The 20189-nt window shown below is 38.8% G+C and overlaps 1 protein-coding gene across 1 annotated transcript in view; it reads left to right on the plus strand.

The window, feature by feature from the left end:
• The first annotated feature begins 1153 nt into the window (after positions 1-1153).
• Positions 1154-20189, plus strand: part of COL28A1 (collagen type XXVIII alpha 1 chain) — a 150554-nt gene continuing 131518 nt past the window's right edge. The window contains exons 1-8 of the mRNA XM_072964931.1: positions 1154-1186; positions 2742-2906; positions 3791-4347; positions 10479-10499; positions 11059-11115; positions 12726-12779; positions 14658-14699; positions 18454-18480. Of these exons, the coding sequence (XP_072821032.1) occupies positions 2783-2906; positions 3791-4347; positions 10479-10499; positions 11059-11115; positions 12726-12779; positions 14658-14699; positions 18454-18480 (882 nt within the window). The 5' untranslated portion in view covers positions 1154-1186; positions 2742-2782. The remainder of the gene's footprint in view (positions 1187-2741; positions 2907-3790; positions 4348-10478; positions 10500-11058; positions 11116-12725; positions 12780-14657; positions 14700-18453; positions 18481-20189) is intronic.

The following is a 20189-nucleotide window of genomic DNA, read 5'->3' on the forward strand; positions in this document are numbered from 1 at the left end:
GACTAAATGGTTTACATACTTATTGTACGAAGAAATCTTATCAAAACTTTTTATCCTCTGCTATTACTTTAAATGCCTTGTTAGGAAAATATGAATAACTTTTAAAATGTAAAAATTTTAAATTTGCAGTTATCTCAAAATTGATTTTTAATTTACAGCTACTACATAGCATTACAGTGATGTTCCTATCTTTGGGGACATCTTTTTCTTAACTTGGAACAAGTTTTTATAATTCAGTATTAATTGCAGAATTCTTTACAGTATGCTAAGTTTAGCAATTTGAATAAAGTCTTTATTCGGTCATTTTATCTTCGTGGAAAAACAAATGAGAGGCAAACAGGCAAACACTGAATAAAATTACTGAATTCTGCTGAAAGATAATTTTATTTTTGAAGAAATCATTAAATATAAATTTTCTTGCATTTATTGATCCTGATATTTACTCAAGATAAGTTTTAGGGAAAAAAGCTAAAACTTTGGCATTTGGTTAAAGATAATCACTGTTTCTGCATTTATAAAATGTAACTTATAATAACTATAGAGGTTTATATTTCTTTTATTTAACTAATGGTATTTTCCCCCTGAAATCTATTTTGCTCATATGTGATATTTAAAGGAGAGAAAGGTGAGAATTATTAAAACCTGAGGCAAAATAAAATATGGCAAAAGTGATTAGAAATAAGACCAAAATAATAAAGAAGAGAGAAATTTCATGAAGAGAACCGTGTAATATCGGAAAACAGAAAGGAATAGCATGACTTTGGTTTGGGAGAACTGGATAAAAAAAAAAGTCAGAGCAAATAGTAATAAAATATAAGATACTGTGATTACTGCTAATGAATCGGTTGTGTTAGGGAACATTGTATATGCAAGGCTTCAGGTATGAATTCGTAATTATATGCTGACAAACTGTATGAGCAAGTGCTTAGTTTTGGGAGCGATATCTTTATTTACAGCCAGCATTTCCAAAGTCCAAAATGAGGCTTGCAAATGAGAAAAAAAAGTGGTTTTTGTCTCAGATTCCTGCATGGAAATCCCCTTCTTTAGTTTTTTTCAAGAGTTGTCTAGATCATGTAGCTTGTAAAATCGCTCTTGTTCTCAATGAAATTAAATTCTCAGTCTCTCATTTCCAGAACGTCTGAGAAGTTCCTTATGGTACGAGATCAACAAAAGAGAGGCGTCATAGGTAATACTAGGGACATGATGTTACTCCTTTTCCCTCTGAAAATGCAGTGGCAACTCTGTGTTGCTACACGGCCTTATCCTTAAACTAATCCTCAGCATTAAACTTGGACATCCTTCCGTAGTCTTCCCCTTGATTAGCAATGGACTACTTGGAGAGGGGTGTCCTTTTTGTGTTCTATTTCCTCAGCACACACTTCTTCTTCTTTTTTTCGATACCCAGCTGTGTTCACATCTTAGCATACCTGGTCCGAAGAGCAGCTGACATTTGGTGACTTGCACCTGATGCCCTTGCCAGGAGATAGGCTTGGCCATACTGATACACGGATACAAAGTCAGCTTAATAAACTTCCTGCTAGACTATGGCATGGAGCCATCCATTGGTCCATCCCCAACTCAACACCTTTACCTCTCATTAGGGTTTCTCCATCTGGCGTATATGAAAGAAATTAGTCACACATCTCATTCCTCACTGCCTTTGCATGTATTTCCATCCGCTGTTCAGAGCCCGGAAAAATCATGTTCACGATTTCCCAGTTATCATTCCCTGAAGGCAAGGTGCCAAAGAAGTAAAGTTTGATTCCTTTTCCAGAACTTCTGAAGTCGGTATACTTAAAGTAGGCAAGTTATTTCCAAACCATGCAGAACATTGGTTCAAAATAAGCTTTCTTGTTTCCATTCTTGGGTATACTGAGCTAGCTACACACGAGTCTTCTCTTGCCAGGGAAGTCTGTGGATTTAAAAGTCATTGGTACATAGCTGGGCATACTGAGTGATGAAGCTTGCTTAAATACAGGATTAGATTTTAACTTGTTAATCTACCCAGAAAAAGAGTTTTACGGGGCTGTTCAGAAGGGATTGCTTCCTGATCTCAAGTCCATTTCTGTCTAGTAGTTCTTCCAGCTAACACTGGAAGACCAGTGTTGCTTAACAAATCTATTATTTTTTGCTCTCATACTCTTTCGATTCATTGGATATGCAGCCATAATACAACTTGGAACTCTGGTGGAGATGAAGTTTCTGAAGTAAAAGTAGAAAATGGGGTTCTATGGAAACAGAAGAGCAATTTACTTTTTGACTTGACTCTGAACTCACTGAAATTGTGCATATAATATTAAGACTGAAATGGTGGTGCTTCTCTACAATGCTGTAAAAATATTGGTATGGTCAGGAATTAGTTACAATGAAAACTAATGAAACAATCTTGCAGCAATCTGATATCACCTTGGAGAATGTGGAACCACAGTTACCAGATAGAGTGGGACTGAAATATTCTAAAATAGCTCTCCCCCTTCCTGATCCCCATAATGGGAAATTCAGATTACCTTGATGTGATTCTCTGAATATAAGGAAATAGTCATTAATCAATGGTTGGTTGTGTTGCCATGATTTATCTGGATTAGAAACTTTAAAAATCTCAATGTGGATTTTTAAAAAATAAATATGAATGAAAACACCTTTGTCTTGTCACATGCCAGTTTTCAATCCTGCTGGCTTGAAATTAAAAATAGCAAACTCTCTAATTTATTAAAATATTATAACTGATTTTTCTATTAAAGGCACTTACTACAAGGCGGATGATTTTTCACCATCTACCATAATGTGGAACAGACATTCTGTCTTTTATCTCCTGCTCTTGCCAGCTTTTATGAGTCAAACAATATATGGACAAAGAAAGAAAGGATCAAAGTCCAACTTACTTGCAAAGAAAAGTCATCTCCAGGGTAAAAAAAAAAAGTTTTGTTTTGTCTTTATTCGTTTTAGCCTTTAAAAACACTAATATGAATTTTTCCAAATAGCGTTTAATGTGAGCAGCAAACCACTTATTTATGTATATATGTGATATTCTTTTTTGATATATTATGATAATGATATACCTTACATACTTATAATAGAGTTAACTTATAAAAACATCAGGGTTTTTAGAGAACTTGTACCTTTATTATCTCATTTGACCCTCATAGTAGCCTTGTAAAATAGGCATGACAGGCATTGCCACTTTCAAAGACAAAGAAACTGAGACCCAGAGAGGTTAAGTGGCACACTCAAGGTCATGGGCAAATTAACCTGTAAACTACAGAGCTGGGATTCAGACTCAAGTTCCATTAGGTTTCTCCCTCCCTTACCATTGCTACAATGGGATGTGTACAGTCATTTCTCCCTTGATTTCAAAAAAGTTAAAAAAAAAAAAAGACTCCAAAACAAGATGGGCCTCGCCATTATGACACACAACCTGAGAAGCAGGCAGAGTATCATTTACTTCTAGACAACTTTGCCCAGGGTTTGTTGAATTTTTCAGCTCCAATGCACTTTCTTTTCCTCTCACTTTAAGGTTGTACCTTGCGAAGATGCTCAGAGTATATGGGATTTTGTTTCTTTGTTTGCCTTTCATTTGCGTGATTTTAAAAGAGGAAAAGAATTTATGGACTTGAAAAGAGATTTGGATTTTTACAAAGTAAGCCCTATCTCCAAAGGGCTCTCTCTTTTTCACTTCCCTCTCCTCTCGGAAGCAAGCAACACACAACACCCCACCCCAGGGCTTTTGTTATGCAAAGTTGTTGCAGGTGTAGAGATAAGTATTTTGCCTAACCTATTTGTCCCATTTCAGACTCTACTTGCTTCATAGATGTTGTCTTCATCGTGGACAGCTCTGAAAGTTCTAAACTCTTTCTCTTTGACAAACAGAAGGATTTTGTGGATAGTTTGAGTGACAGGGTTTTCCAGTTGACCCCAGCTGGCTCCTTGAAATATGACATCAAACTGGCAGCCCTTCAGTTCAGCAGCTCTGTCCAAATTGATCCACCTTTTTCTTCTTGGAAGGATCTACAGTCTTTTCAACAGAGGGTCAAGTCTATGAATTTCATTGGGCAAGGTACTTTCTCTTATTATGCCATCTCCAACGCCACTCACCTGCTTAAGAGAGAAGGGCGTCAAGATGGCGTGAAAGTGGCTTTGCTGATGACTGATGGCATCGACCATCCAAAGAATCCAGATGTTCGAAGTATTTCTGAAGATGCCAGAACTGCAGGAATATTATTTATCACCATTGGACTGTCTCCTGTAGTCAATGAAACCAAACTTCATCTGATATCTGGGGATTCACCCAATGAACCCATTCTACTGTTGAATGAGTCATCCCTTGTAGATAAAATTCAGGATCGCCTGGTAGGTACCTAATGGGTTGGGTTTATATAAATTTCTTATCATTTGTTTACAAATTCTGTAAGGATAGATACTGGATCAAAAAGATGAGAGGAAAAAATTTCACCTTAGAAGTGGAAAGTACAATCTTTCCAATGTGTCTCTCTACGTCCTTGTTGGTTTACACCACATGACCTCGGGAAGTACCAGGCTCATTCTTTGGGATTACATTCCTAACTTTATTGTCAGCTAGTGCTGAGGATTTGGGAAGGATTAATTTCCAATCATGCACCTCAGACTCCTGTTTTTACATCCTGGGCTCACTGAACACTGCTGACTTATATTTGACTTGGGATCAACTTGCAGTCTACTATATTTGTACTAAGTTCTTCTTTTCCCATGCCACATGTGCAGAAATATTTTTTGACTCTGTGTTACCAGTTGCCGTATTATGCTCAAGCAAAGTTCACAGACTTCCAATTTTTTTTTTCTAGTTCTTATTTCTTAGGTGGTAACAAGGTCACCCAATGTAAAAGTCGCCCAGCAGTTTCTCCCATCAGACCACTGAGTCCCACTTGATTAGTCTGATCAGCCATGTCACTGCTTTTCTTTACTGGTTGCTTGGCTGTGCGTGAGAGCCTTTCCTTGCTGCTTGGGGAAACACCAGGCAAAGCGATCGAAACAAAATCCCTCTTCACTGTATTTCTCAAGGAGGAAACTCCCACCGATAAGGTGGTTGATTTGTTAAGTCTTAAAAATTGATTTTCTTAAAAATGTTGATTTTTAAAGATAATTCCTGAGAAGAAGCCAAGGCCAATGCGTCCTTTAGGTCCTGGGCACTTCATGTGGCTCTTTTCCATGGGCTGGAAGAAACCTCAGGCCCCGCTGCAGAGATTGTTTTGCTCCTTCTGTCCCTTCCCCCAATTCTTTTTCCCAAGATTACTCTGATTTTTTTCTCTCTCAGTTGTTTGCATCATGAGATGCTGAGTTTTTCTTATCTGAATAATAGTGATCATGTCTTGAGTACTCTCTGTGTAGTAGGCATTGCTCTGGGCACTTCACATATTTTATTTTATTCAACGTTTACAACAGTCTCATGATGTGGGTACTATTATTATCTTCCTTTTATAGTTGAACATTTGAGGCCAGGCAAAGACCCAGGAGTCTGCACACTTAACCCTGTAAAGTGATACTGAGAGGGGAAATAGTAACTTTTTTTTTTAAGGTGTTCTCAATCAAAACTGCCTTGAAACAGTTTAGGAACATCCCTCCATCAAAGCTACTACTGTTTCTAGCCTTTTTCCCTTGGGCATTGGGGTAGATGTGGACAGTTCTGCCTGGACCACAGATGATGGGCTCAGCCCCCCAGGTGCATGGGGCCAATGCTTACTCACGTGAGCATCTCTTCTGCAGGAAAGGGGAACGTGCAGGGATGCCTGGCCAACTGCTGAGCCCTGCCTGGGCCGTAATTTAAGGAGTCCTCATCACTGAACTTAAAACAGAAGGCTCCAGCGTGTGCAGGGGAGATGGGGTTGTGGTGATGAGTCACCCGTGGCTGCCTGTAGAAGATGCAGAACAGCAGCTCCTTGTTCAGCCAGATGTGTGGGCTCAGGAGGTTCATGCTCCCTCCAGACACACCATTGCCAGGAGCTCCTGCCCAAGTGAGAACATGGGCTCCTGGCAGCAGACAGGAGGCAAGATTGTTTGTCTATTTCTGGGGAAACCAAAAAATGACCAGGCATCTTAATGACTCTGCTTTTCCTTAGGATCCTGTGCTTTCAGCTTGTTTGTTCAGATGGAAGCCCCTTGAACAAGGCACTTCTTAGAAGGAGGTGTTGCTTCTCAAACAAAGTCCAGAATCCAAAGGGCTTACTAGGCTTTTCAAAGAAAGATACACCAAGTTTCAATGTTTCAAATTGCCACTGTCTAGGAAGTGGAACTTGACTCTTCTCATGGCACTGATCAGACCATTTGAGAAAGTTCTCACCTAATCTGTTATTATACCTATTGTTCAATTTTTAAGCTTTTTATTTTGAAATAATGATGTAATTAACTCTTAAAAAATAAGTTAATTGAGTCTAGTTTAAGTACAAAATTGCATCTACTTTAAGTCCTCAATTCCATGAGTTGTGATAGATGTAAGTACCCATGAATCCACCAACACAAGTAGCATTCAAAACATCTCCATCATCCCTAAAAGTTTCCTCAAGCCTCTTTGCGAGACGTGCTTCCCTTGCCCCTGAGATGCTACTGATCTGACTTATTCCAGATTAGCGTATACTTTCTAGAATTTTATATAAATAGGCTCATACCCTGTGTACTCTTTTTGTGTCAGGCTTCTTATTCCCAGTATAGTGATTTTGAAATTCATCTGGGTAGTTTTTTATGTCAGCAATGTGTTCCTTTTATTGCAGAGTAGATTTTAGTTGAATTTACGGACAGGAATGTCCACAATGAATAGATTTTGCAGGAGCCAAGACAAATCATTGAACCATTGCACATTCCTTGACACTTCTCAGGAAGTATCGTTTAAGAACCCCATGAAAACATTTGAGTTCCAAATTAGCGAAGAGAGACCTGATGATCCCAAAGTGAAGAAAATATTTGTATTGCTATTTTATTAGGGTTTACATAGCAGTATTGAACCCTAAGAAACAAATTCAAACCAATCTTCTGGATGTACTACTTGGTCCTTTAAAAAAGCACGAGAGAGAGTACATGGAGACTAAAAAAATTCCTTACTCTATCACCTTTGATATTAAAAAAATTTTAAAGGGATTAAGGTTGTGACAAATTGATCTCTTTCTCTGGAGACTATTAAGAAAAACATCAATTTAGTATATCTGCTCCCTCACATACCAAGAGGGGATCAACTTGATGATTTTTGTCTCATCTTTAGAATCCTGTGCTTTATTAATTTATTAATTATGGCCCACTTCTCAGTTTTTCAGGGTTTCCTCTGTTTAGAGCCTTATTCCTTTTCTCTGTTTAAGATTTTATAATGGCTATTCTGCTACTACATTAAGCAGTAAATTTTTTTTGTCATGGAGTTTGTAACCCTTGCCTACTAAGTTCTTAATTCTCATCCATTGGCCCTCATGCTAATAACCTGCCGTGTTCCTCACATTTTCTGTTCCCTTCTCAGCACATAGACCTCACAGTCATTCACAAAGCTGGCAGTTCCATCCTAGCCTTCTTTTCTCACACATACGCAGTCATAAAACTCTGACCCCGTTAACAAAATGCGCCTTCTTTTGCTCTGGTGAAATCCCTCCTCTATTTAGACTTTTTCATTTAGACTGCAGTACCCACCTAGACCTCCACTGAACATGCCCTTCTCTCTGGCTTTGACCATGTTCTCCACACAGCCTGCCTCCCTGCGGAAGCAAAAGGCCTCAGTACTTCCCCGGCTTCCAGCTCCGGCCACGTGGGCCCTTCTGTCCTCTCCTTTTAAATGTCCCTCCTCACTGCTTCCTTTGTCTTATTGCCCACACTAGTCTTTATGGCTTTTTTCCCTTATAAACTTTGACATATAGAACAGCATTCCATCAATAAGTTGACCCTTTGCAATCCTTTCTTCAAAATTATCCAGAAAACCCACCTATTCCAAGAAAACATCTTGTCGCTCCCTCCTCTGCCCCTCAAGGCGAGGGCCTCCTTCCCACACGGCTGGCTGTACACTGTTTGTTTTCTATCACTGGGGCTTAGAGACTATAAGTGCCCTTAGGGAAGGAGCTTTGTTCTTTGTTTGAAACAATTTTATCTATTGTGCCATTTTGGGTCCATTTTTGTTTCCACAGAAATATAAATTCCAGCAAACACAAAATCAAACGAGCTCCGAAAATAATTAGTCAGTTGTTTTGTTACGGTTTTTAAGCCTTGTGGCACATATTTTTAAAGGGTGATATGGCAAAGCAGAAATTGAATTTTCAAAAGAAAAGCTAAAAAAGTGCAAAATTATACATCAAGCATAGTAGCAGCTAAATTCATGGGTTTAAAATGGATAAGGATCTTGCTTTCATAAAAGGGTATATAAAATAACGCAATTTTGAATTTTTCTTTATATCAGCAGTTATTTTCAAATATTACAATTTGACTTCAATTACTAGTTGTTTTATTGTCTCTCTTGAACACCTTTCAAATTCCTTTTCCCTCTCTCCCTCCCAGAGGAAACCAAGTTTCTGACGTATGTTTTAAATATTTTCATAATTTGGATCACCATGTATGTATCCATCTGCAACTTGCTTTTTCACTCAATGTTTTTGGAAATTTATCTATGTTGGAATATGCAGACCCAGTGAATTGACTTTAACTGCTGAGTAGTATTTTGTTTACTGATCTGTTCCCCAATTGATGGATATTTCCATTATTTCAAAATTTTCACTATTAAAAATAATGAATGCTGAAATATATAAGTACAAGAATTTTTCAAGGGTATGTCTGAAAGGGATGTTGGGATAACAGTTGGAAACAAGGACTTGTCCTGGGCAGCCTTCAACTTTCTAGGCACAGTCGAATGTTCTGGAGAGGATAATGTCATTTTACCCCAAAATTGTCAGTGTGTTTGAGTTCCCATGCTCCACATGACCTCCTAGTTCTTAAAGCTACAAATATTTCATCTGCTTTCAGCCTGAATTTACACTAGCTAGTAATTCAAAATCACTGGGGTAGGAGAGAAGAGAGGAGGGGGAAAGAGCGCCATAGGTGAGACCCTGAATTTGGTAAATAGTGTCTGTGGCCAGAGTTTTACAGCTCCAGGGACCATGTGGTCAATGACCTGGAAGGATTATCTGACTTGCCCAAGGCCACGTGACTAGTTTTCCGTGGGAACTGGGTGAAAACCCTGAATGGCACTTAATTCCCAGTCTAATTCTTCCTTCAATTAAATCACCAGAGTCACCCAAAGCTTTTTGCGGCAGCTTTCCTCTAAATTATTAACTTATATGGAAATAAAGGAAAAGTAAAAACAAAACTAAAAGGGGACAAAGTCCTCTGTAAAGGCACAAGCCTGACTTATCTTTAGCTTCCTCGTTACATCCTTTACTTTTAATATCTTGTGACCAATATTTCTAGTGCTTTTTACTCCTGTTTTCCACTTTATCATATGTAAATTACCCTTCAGATTCAGTCATAAGGCATTAGTTTGACCCATAACTTCTACCTTAAAAAAGCAATAATTCAATTTTAAAACCAGTATCAATTATCATAGCTCCAAAAATGAAAGTTCGATATAAATTGAATAAAAATTTTGTAGTACCTGTAGGTTGAAAATTTTTAAATGATAATAAAAGCAATCAAAGATGATTTCAAAAAAATACTTATGCAAGTTTGAAAAAAAAAAGCAAGCAATAATTCTATCTGTAGACATACCTTCTTTTCAGTGTTTGTCTTGAGACACAATCTTTAGTGCACTTGTCAGGTAATTCCCCACTGAGCTAGAGGAGGTTAGTGAGGCCTAGATGTTGGGCAAAAACCACACTGTGAATTTCCCTAAAATTATGAATTTAAAGTGGTTTGGAAAAATATTCTGGCTGACTCACTTCTGTGTCGTTAAGTAGGAAATGGAACTGAACTTGGTCAGGCAGCTCAGATCAAGTGTGTGACCTTGGGCAAGTCACAGCACTGCATCTCAAGTTCCCTCACGACAGAATGAGAGGCTGGACCTCACTGACTTCTAAGGCTCATTAATATTTCATGAAGTTATCAGCCTAAAATTAATGTTTTAATGCTAAAAAAAATTGCCTATCTATATGGGGATAGAAACAGAGAGAAAATACACAACTGCATATTCTGCCTAAGTCTTTGTAAGTAAAAATGAGAAATTTCTCATTGTGACTGACTAAGCTTGTAGCCAAATTATGGAGATTGCAGAGCTGATAAAGGAAACAAAAGGTAAAACACAGGACACAATAAGATAAAGTTCCTAGAAAAAGGTAATTTTTAATGAGTTGAGTGCTCTTCATGTCTTCTGTGAGCCGGTGGCTCAGAGTTCCTTGGGTGGTTGGCTGGGGCTTTGTTGCTTTTACAAGGTTAAAAAGGCTGAATTGCTGTTCTTCTTGGAAACTGCATATCCCATAGGGAATAATTAAGACTCATAAGAAGTGGGAAGCAGAACCATGAATCGAGTTAATGTTTCATTCTTTTTTCCCTCCTAGGATGTCTTATTTGAAAAGAAGGTAAGCACCACATGCTTTGATTACTATGAATTACTCTAAAAGCTCACATAATCATATCAAATCAGCATTGTAACTCACACGAGAAGATAATGTGTGACTAAATAAAAATGCTTAATTTCTTTTTAAAATGAGCCAGTCTCTTCTGAGGCAGCCATTTGATTTCTTTTATGCCACCATATCCACTGCAGGTTGGAAAATTTAGAAAAAGTAGGAAATATTTAAATCATTTGAGGGTGATTTTTATTTTCCCCTTTTAATAGGCAACTAGATGTTACAGTTTTGTGTGTGTGTGTGTGTGTGTGTGTGTGTGTGTTTTGTTTTGTTTTGTTTTTTGCTGGGAGGTCTATTTTATTTAACTATGACAACATTTAAAATACTCTTTTGGCTGGCTTTTACTAGATCTTTTTCCCAGAAAAATTTAGTAGGGAGAGCAAAAGTTTCATACGTTTGCAAGGTAAAATTTCTTCAAGGGACTGTTCCATTTAGTTATGCACTGAATGAGACTTAAAATGCTATATATTTCATTGCATGTTGATATCAAGTTTCTTTGTTGATCTAGTGTGAACGCAAGATCTGTGAATGTGAGAAGGGGGATCCGGGCGACCCAGGGCCTCCTGTGAGTATATTTCTACTTCGAACTTGGGGTTGAGTCAGGAGTCCCAGCGATGACAGCTCTGCTCACACCCAGAAACACTGAGACTATTTTGTACTGTTGAAAAGCGGTTGTGTGCACACAGCAGCAAAAACGGAAATGCTGTTTCTTTCTTTCATTCCTAAAGGGATACATTCTGTCCTTAGAAATAAGCCTGGGATTTTACTGACCTGAACTAAGGGCAGATTTGGTTTAAAATGATGAAGTTGTTCCCACAAAGGCTATTTTAGCATCACTTCTGATGTGACAATCGGGGCCAGAATTTCTCAACACTGAAGTGAAGATACAAAGAGCTCGTACAAATCCTCAGTGCTTTAGGCAAAGCTTTATCCTACTCCACGTAGAGCAAGTGACACAGACCTCTCCAGAAGTTACCTGTGTCTTCGCACTTATCCAAGGGCAGCACCAAAATGCCTCGTGCGGAGGCGGCTGATCAGGAGGCTTTGGGGATGAGAGTGAGTTCTGTGAAATGGAAGATACCACTTAGCAGCCAAAGGGAAATGGCAGGATTTACTATAACGATTCCATTCTTGAGAAGATAATCCCCAAAGGAGTGCTTCCATATATTCTGGCCAGATACCTGGCTGGTGCCATGTCTGCACTGGGAAGACAGTGGAAGTGGCATCACAATGGCTGGAGATGCTGAACCTTTCTCTAACACACATCTTCAGATGCCTCCATGCTGCTCCTTCAGTATTTCATGTACTTCTGTAATTTCCAACCTTAGAAGTCCAAGTCCAGCAGAGATATTTGACAACAATGCATAGATAAAGGTTTTGAACCAATGCTTTTATTTGGGGGCAGGGAGGGGAATGTGTGCAGTGAATTTCTTAGACTACGACACATTTTCCCTTAAGTCTTGGGTCCAAAGCCTGTCCTTTTTCAAACTATGCTACCAATCAAGGCATTAGAAAGTGGGAGTGTTTGGCTTTTTTTTTTTCCTTCAAAGTACAAGTTAGACACACCAAGACCAAAGGAAAGGTTTAACTTACCCTTCCTATAACGTTTTAGTTTATGCTTATTGTACCAAGAGATTACCAGGGAAAGTTAACCTGGGATATTCAATTATGTTTTAAAATTAACAGTAAGAAAATTTACAGCCACTGAGCTAATCTGACAATTTCAGTCACACGATATTGTTAGGGGAGGTCACCATGACAGGTTTAATAGGGATAAGCCAGAGAACCATGCTATTTAACGTTTATTGAATGTTCCCAAAACCAGTTCACGCAAAGGGGAGATTTTGGGTGGTTTTAGAACAGGAAAACAAAATGCCTTTCTGGAACAGGATGGAAGAACTCTCTTCTCCCATCTTTTAAAATTGTCCCTTGGACATCAGGGAGAGAGAGAAAGTATCCTTTTTTGAGCAAATCTAGAGAATCTGCCTGGTCAAGACAGAGCCATCCTCCTGCTGTGTAGTAAAGGACAAAACAGAGTTGAATCTCTGCTTGGCAGGTAAAGTTGTTTTAGAATCTTCCCTCATTTTATGGGTTGACACTGATCAGAAATTAATGTAACGTGTAGGAGACTAATAGAATGCCAACTCTACATAACCCCTTCTCCTTTGCCTTCAGGGAACACATGGAAACCCAGGTATCAAAGGTGAGCGAGGACCAAAAGGAAACCCGGTAAATAAATAAACAGCTTTTCCTTTAAACTAATGTATGTCCTTCTAGTTCTATTTACTTCTATTTAAAGAACAAACATTGAGAAAACAAAGAGCATTGAAGTATATGTCAGTGCCAAAAATCTGATGATTTTGGTGACGAATACAGGCTGTTCACTTCCTGTCTGGTTTTTGCAGGCTTGTATTTACAAATTGTGACACATATGCCCATTTTAGTCAACCAGTTTAGGAAACATAGAGACATTGAATAAAAAGAAACTTGCTCTTAAACAATGGGGGTCTAAGTTAATTACTGCAGTGTTCCATGAATTCCATATCAGATTTCCACTGGCACTTGTATTTTTTTATGACTCCACTTTATGGATAACTGACCTACAATAATAATAGAAAAAACACCAGATTGTCTCTACTCCCAGACCATCTTCAGGCATTTCCTCAATTTTTTTGTCTACTCATCAAAAAAAAAAAATCCTAGGTTAATGTTAAAAAACAGATCATTATTGGAATGATGGTCTTCCAAGTTCAAGAGCAATTGAAGGAATCATAGTAGAGAGATTAGCAGATGTGACTATGTGAAAATTTGAGGAAAACTTGGGTATAATAAAAATAGTAATGAAAATAAAGAGGAAAACATATAGGATATGTTTGCATCAAATACCACGGACATTGGGTTAATTGCTATAGTACATACAGACTTTAAAAAACAGATGAGAAAATATAAATTCTCTAATAATTAAATGGTCAAAGGACATAATTTCCAAGAGAGGAAATAAACCCAGCAAATAAAGAAATAGAAAAATGTTTAATTTCACTGGATAATGAATTAAATTTAAATAGATACCATGAGGTACTCTTTACTACCAATTATTCACATTTTAGAAACTTTGGACTCTAAGTTTGTTGGAGTTTCCTTAGGGAGTGGGGAACAACTTTCTAGTTCACATACTTTGCTTTTTTCTGTATTTCAAATTAGAAAAAAAAACATTTCTTACAGCAGTGAACACAACAATATTTAAATGATAATAACTAGTGATAGCAAAGTGGTGGTGAAACTGGTTTCCTCTTCATTGCCAAGGTAACTGGGTACAGACACAGAGATGTTTGGGGATGCAATTGTCTCTACATAAGAAACTTTTCAAGTATTTAAAATGTAACCCCAATAACTCTATTTCTGAGAATATGTTTAGGGGGTGTAATGAATAATATAATAAGTTAAATGCATGAAAGTATTTTTGCCAACTGTCTGCTTGTCAAAGAAAGAAAACGTAAAGCATCCTTGGGTGGCTTTACAACACACACACACACACACACACACACACACACATCCCCTACACTCACTCACTTTCTATGAGTCTGAATTGATGCCATCTTGTGTTCTTTTTGTTTTATTAGATACCTATTATAAGTCTGCATGCACATTTCATTTATTTAGCTTGTAATTTTGTGCCACATAATATATTTTCCTAAGTCTTGCTGAAATCAAGCCATCACTCTTAAGGACATTTTGGAAAACATTCCAAAGCCCCTTGGAGAAAAGCCAGAGTGGCTGGCTCCGAGTGGGTACAATGCCCTACTTGAGAACAACGGCTGTGTTGTTCAACTAGGACGCAAGACTCGGCCAGGGCTGTGAAAATGTACCTGGATTCTGCGCCCTCTACATCTGGCTTCACTCCAAAGGGCAAAGGCTATCTGAGCTGCTATTTTCTTCCCTAGACAGTCTGGTGAAAATGTCAATGGTCAAGGCCAAAGATATTTTCCCCACTGGGTTCTCTTAATCAGGGAATTCTGAATAGTGCATTTTATTGAGCAATTAGTCACCTTGCAGGGCTGTGGAATTTTGATTGTGTGTGTGTGTGTTTTTTTTTTTTTTTTGTCACAGGGCGATACTCAAAAAGGGGAACCTGGAGAAAGAGGCCCCGGGGTACGTACACAACTGGAATGCCTTCCTAAGAAAGTAATCCCAGGACACTAAGATTCTGTAACGAGTTACTTTCACCCCTGCAGTTCAAATGCAAAAGTGATTTATGTCTACATGTGCTCTTGATGGCTCAGACAGGCAGTCAGACAGCTATGATCTTAAAAATGGAAATGTGAGGAGAAAACACTCTGTTTAAAAAGAGGGATGATGGGACAAGGTGGTCAACTGCATGACATTCCTTGATATGCAATCTGAGATTTGTGAAGGGCTCAAATAAGAAAATATTCTGCTTTGCTTCTTGTGGGTTTTTTTTTTGTTTAAATAAAGAATAATTTAAAATTCTGGGAACATAAGAATTATATAATCTCAGCTATGCTTTTGTAAATCCAGTTCTGCAGACAAAAGAAGAGATGATTCTAGTTGATTCATTAGCCCTAAAATCAGAGGATGTCAGAGATTGTCTGAGAAATAATTATAGTACATTTCTTCTTCTGCATTCTTCTGGGGAGCTGCCGCTGTGTAGCAAATGGCAGAGAGTTTCACACTTCTCTTAGCTTGTCCCCTGGGATGACAGCCCAGGACTCAGGCCCAGAGGTTTTAAAAACGGTCCTTTTAGTGTTTTTAATTAATGTCATGAAAAAGTCAGATAGAAAGTTTGATCATCTCAATGGAGATTCTTTCAGAAATTTGTGTTATTCATTCAGAAAACATTTCTTAGGTATCTTCCACGTGTAAAGTCTACTGATATGGGAAAATGAAACTAAGACAGAGAACTTGTATTTTTGAAAAGTTCATTATCTCTGAGGAGAGATAAAATATTAAAAAAAAATCCCTAGAGGGGTGGGGGTATAGAGTGGTAAAGTGCATGTACAAGGTCCTGGGTTCAATTCCCAGTACCTCCATTAAAAAAATTAAAAAAAACACAAATCTAAAAGCTTACATGTTAAAAAAAACAGCTACAATATGAAGCAGAAAGTCAAAATATTGTAAACATTGCATGCACAAAGTATTATGGGCATTCAGAGAAGACTAGGGCTATAGGGGTAGGTTCTACCAGATGACCCCTGAGGAGTGTAGGATGGTGACAGGTAAAGACAGAACAGGAAGGCGGAGGGGGACAGGCATTCCAGATGGAGAGTGCTGTGAGCAGCACCAGAGGGAAGGCAGTGCGTGGGGAATGTGCTTAAAGAGGAGGATTGTCAGACACGGCTGGAAGGGCAGAGTGGATGCTCGATGCCAGCCAGAAGGCTGGGCTTTGCTGGGTGACGGGCACTTCCCGAGCTTTAGATAAGGCGCATGACCCAAGAGCTGCATATTTGGAAGATGAGTCTGGTCTAGCATGGTTCTGAAAGAGAAACTGAAGTGGGAACAAGCAGATGGAAGGAGCACTTAAAAGAAGGTTTGCTGCTGCAGCCTGCAGGAGAGTGACGGGGACATCAGCCAGAGCTGCTCCGGCCGGTGTGAAAGCCGTGTGCCCTGTCTGCTTACCCAGCCACAGAAACACAGCCAGCCCGAATGGACCTGTGCTGGAGGAATAAGCTACACACAGAATTCTGATGACTTAGTACCCCCCCAAAAGATGTAAAATATCTTACTGATAACTTTTAGATTGATAACATGTTAAAGGACAGTATTTTGGACCTAGTGGGATACATAAAATATAGTATTAAAAATTAACTTCATCTTTTCATTGTTGCTTTTTTAAAGTGACTACTAAGGAATTCAAAATTACATAGGTGGCTCCCATGACATTGGATAGACCTGGGCTACAATAATGACATAATAGAAAGAAGGAGAACATTGTGAGAACCAAGACAGGACAGACATGAGAGGATGTGGGACTAACTCTACCTCAGATATTTGACAAGTATTCACTGAGCACTTGCTATGCGCTAGGCCCTCTTTTAGGTGCTGGGGAGACAGGGGTGAGCTGGGCAGAGAGTCCCTGTGTGATGCAGCTTTCGTGCAGGGGAGGCAAGAAATAGACAAACAAGCGAGTAGGAATTTCAGTCGGTGAGAGGGATTATGAAAATATAAAACAAGGTCATGAGGAGGTTCTAGGCAGAAAGAGCAGTAGGTACAAAGGCCCTGAGGTGGGAACCAGCTTAGTAGGCTCTGAGAAACGGGAAGAGAGCCTGAGCCTGATGAACAGTGGGGTGGGAGACAGGGCCAGGTCACACAGGGCCTTGTTAGCCAGGGCAAGGAGAGTGAGTTTAAAACCAAGTGCCCTGGGAGCTGTTGGAGAATTTTAACTGGCTGGATGAAAAGAATGGAAGGGGCAAGTAGGGAGAAAAGATGACTATAAACTTTTGGTTCATCATTGTTTGAAATATGATGGTACCATTAATAGGAACAGGGAGGTCAGACGCAAATTTTGCAGAGACCAATGAGTGTAGTTTTGAATATCTTAAATTTGAATATTTAAAACTAGTAATTAAAGGTGCCCTGAAAGGAAGAAATTTGAGAGCAACCAAACAATAAATTAACCAGAGATTTCAGAAAAAAACAAAAACAAAAACAAAAACAAAAAAGAAAGTATGTTGTAAAAAGTAATATTCCTTTAATGACAGAATTTTAAATGTGGTGGTGTGTTATAAGGGCACCACAAGATTCCTGAGATTGGAAGTCCAGCCTTTTTTAGTGCTGCAACCATGAATTGTTTCTATAAAGAATCCCAATTGAACTTTCTATAATGTGGCCTTTAATTTCAAGCACAGTACTAAACCTCAAAACGTTTATCTGAATTAGTATTTTTAATATGGATTAAAAGGTAGAGTAACAATTTTTTGGACGACTTCTACTTTTATCTTCAATGTTTCAGGGAGTTCACATTTGGAGAGAAGTGCTATTTCCTTCCTAAACTTTTCCGTCATACGCAACAAAATTTTGTAGTCTGACTCACACGTAGCTACAGGAATACCTCGTTTCATTCATTGGTTTCACCAACGCTCTTAAAATATGTCTTATGATTCTATTTTCATACTTGGAAACTAAAGTTATATGAAAAAGACATGCGATCCTATTAGAATAAGACTCACTGTTGCTTACAGTTGGTAATTTCCCAGTCCATTTAACATTCAGTATTGTATTTCTTAAAGGGCTCTTGGGCAGCGACACAATGAAGAAGGCTGTGCAGGATTCCCAGGAGCGACACTCAAGGGCCGCAGAAGCACTGGCCCCTTATTTAGCATGAGATAAAATAGAGCAACTCAAAGGTCACTGTCTCATTAGGGCTGATAAAGGAACCATTCATTTCCTTGATGTTCTATATTCTAGACCGAATTGAGAAGGAGGACCATAATGGATATAAATGTTTACGGACATTTTCAAGGCCATTATCTCAGCTCATTTTCAAAGCCAATTTTTCTAACAGTCTCTGTGGAACAGCCTCAGCTGTGATAGTTCATGGTTTAAAAGTCAATATAACAATTTTGAAAGGACAATTATAGGTCGTCACTTCTACAATGCGTTTCAGTGTATAGTTTCTCCTTTAGCTTCAGGCTAAAGGGTAAGAAATTGGGTTTGAAAAAAAAATGTGAAACTGAGAATAGAGTGTATTAAAGGGAAAAATAGGTTCTTTCTTGCCCCTACTACATGCGTTTCCCTATGCGCAGAGGGAAGTTACAGAGCCTACCTTTATGTGGTCTGATTTTCCAAGACTGTACAGATGTGTTTTGTTATACTTTATAAATGAAAAACATCAGATACTTCTTCCAACAACGCCTTCTAATATCATTTTCTTTTCTTTTTTAATTAGGGGATTCCTGGGTACAAGGGTGAGAAGGTAAGTTGGTAACAACAAAGAGACCAGAAATTCATAAAGAAAAACAGAAATATAACGATTTATATACTTAATGAGTATATTTCCCTTTATTTTTGTCAGTCTAGATGCCCAAATTCCTAAGTATATCCTTAACTCTGTTAACATAAAATAATAACAGAACTTAAGATATGGGTGCATGGTATAAAGGATGGAGTGTACCCTAAGATTCCTGCAATGAGAATCCAGCCTCTCTTAGCTCTGCAAATATGAATTCTTTTAGTACAGAACTGTAATTTAACAGCAATGCAGCCCAGATATCCAGACCAGAAGTTTCCACATACCAATGGATACAGCAGCACTACAGCTACCTTGATGCTTAACTTCCTATGTAAAGTCGACACAAGACCCTCTCATGGGTGAAAGGGGATCTATCCCGCTTAGGTAGTAAAGGCCTCTGGGTAAAGCTTGCAGAGGGAGTAAATGTGACAAACACACACAAGTTATGGGTTAGTAGATCATGATTATTTGCAAATTACAAATTAGGAAATCAAACGGATGCAAAAGAAATTAATGCATTGGACAGAATCTCAGGAACCTTTGAGAGTGTTCAATGGTTCACTCATAAGCCATGAAATCAGAACACATCCCCATCACCCCTTCTGTGCTACAATGCTCAGACCTGGACAAGAGGCCTGCACTTTAGAGGGTCCTGCTCTGGGTCTCCTCTAGCCGCCCCGCGCATGACGGAACGTGCCCTCTTCTCCTGGATCATGCTTTGTGTAACCAAGACCCCAGAAATCCCTGAAAAGCGGCCTGAGCCTACTTCCAGGGCATACACAAACCACACTTCCCTGTCCATCTTCTTCCTAGGCCCAAGGGAACCCAGGGAACCAAGGGAAGCTTTGTTGGGGCAGGAAGGGGCCATAGAGGGAGCTTTGCTGTGCGGCCTGGGGCACCTTCATGAACACACCGGCACTGCTCCTTTTGCAGTGGAAGGAGCTGGAGGTGGGAAGTGACTTCTCAGCTGAGCTGTAGGCTGTGGGCATGGACCTCCCATGTGGACCTCTGAGAAATTCCAAAATTCTTTAACTTTTTGTTCCTTTTTAAGATATATTTGTCAGAAAAGGAAGCTAGAACATTACTAGTTCGTTAGCTTGATTTGTACCTTTCAACTATTTAGATACGTGGTATTTGGGCCTCTGCCTGCACTCTTGCCCTGGGCCCTGCAAACATTAGGGGTGAACCTACATACAGGCAAATAAATATCTCCCCAAACATGGGAAATGTTAGGCCTAAAAGGGGAGGAGTGTAAGAAATGCTATGACTGTGTACTTATCCATAAGAACCAGGGTAGCACAACATCTTGGAGTGTCTGTTTCTTCATCCGTATAGAACTGGATTAATACTGGCCTCCCTATGTACAGGGTGGTTGGAGCATCAGATAGAATAATGGATGTGACCATGTACCGTAAACTGTTTGCTAGTCTATAAATGTAAGGTGCTATTACAAAGAGATAACAAGAGAAAGAAAGTTTCATGATTGTAAAATTGCCCTATATATAGTTGAAGAAAATTATCCAGGCCCCACCTCCCTCACCTTGTTTTACATAACAAGTTAATTACCAACACTAGGAACTTCTCTATATATATTTTTGAAAAGATTCACTTAAACTTCTGGGGAATAATAGACTCATTGGAGGAGCTCTCGTTTGGAAAATATAAGTTGTCAG

Source organism: Vicugna pacos, chromosome 7 (genome assembly GCF_048564905.1).
Source record: "Vicugna pacos chromosome 7, VicPac4, whole genome shotgun sequence".
Taxonomy (NCBI): domain Eukaryota; kingdom Metazoa; phylum Chordata; class Mammalia; order Artiodactyla; family Camelidae; genus Vicugna; species Vicugna pacos.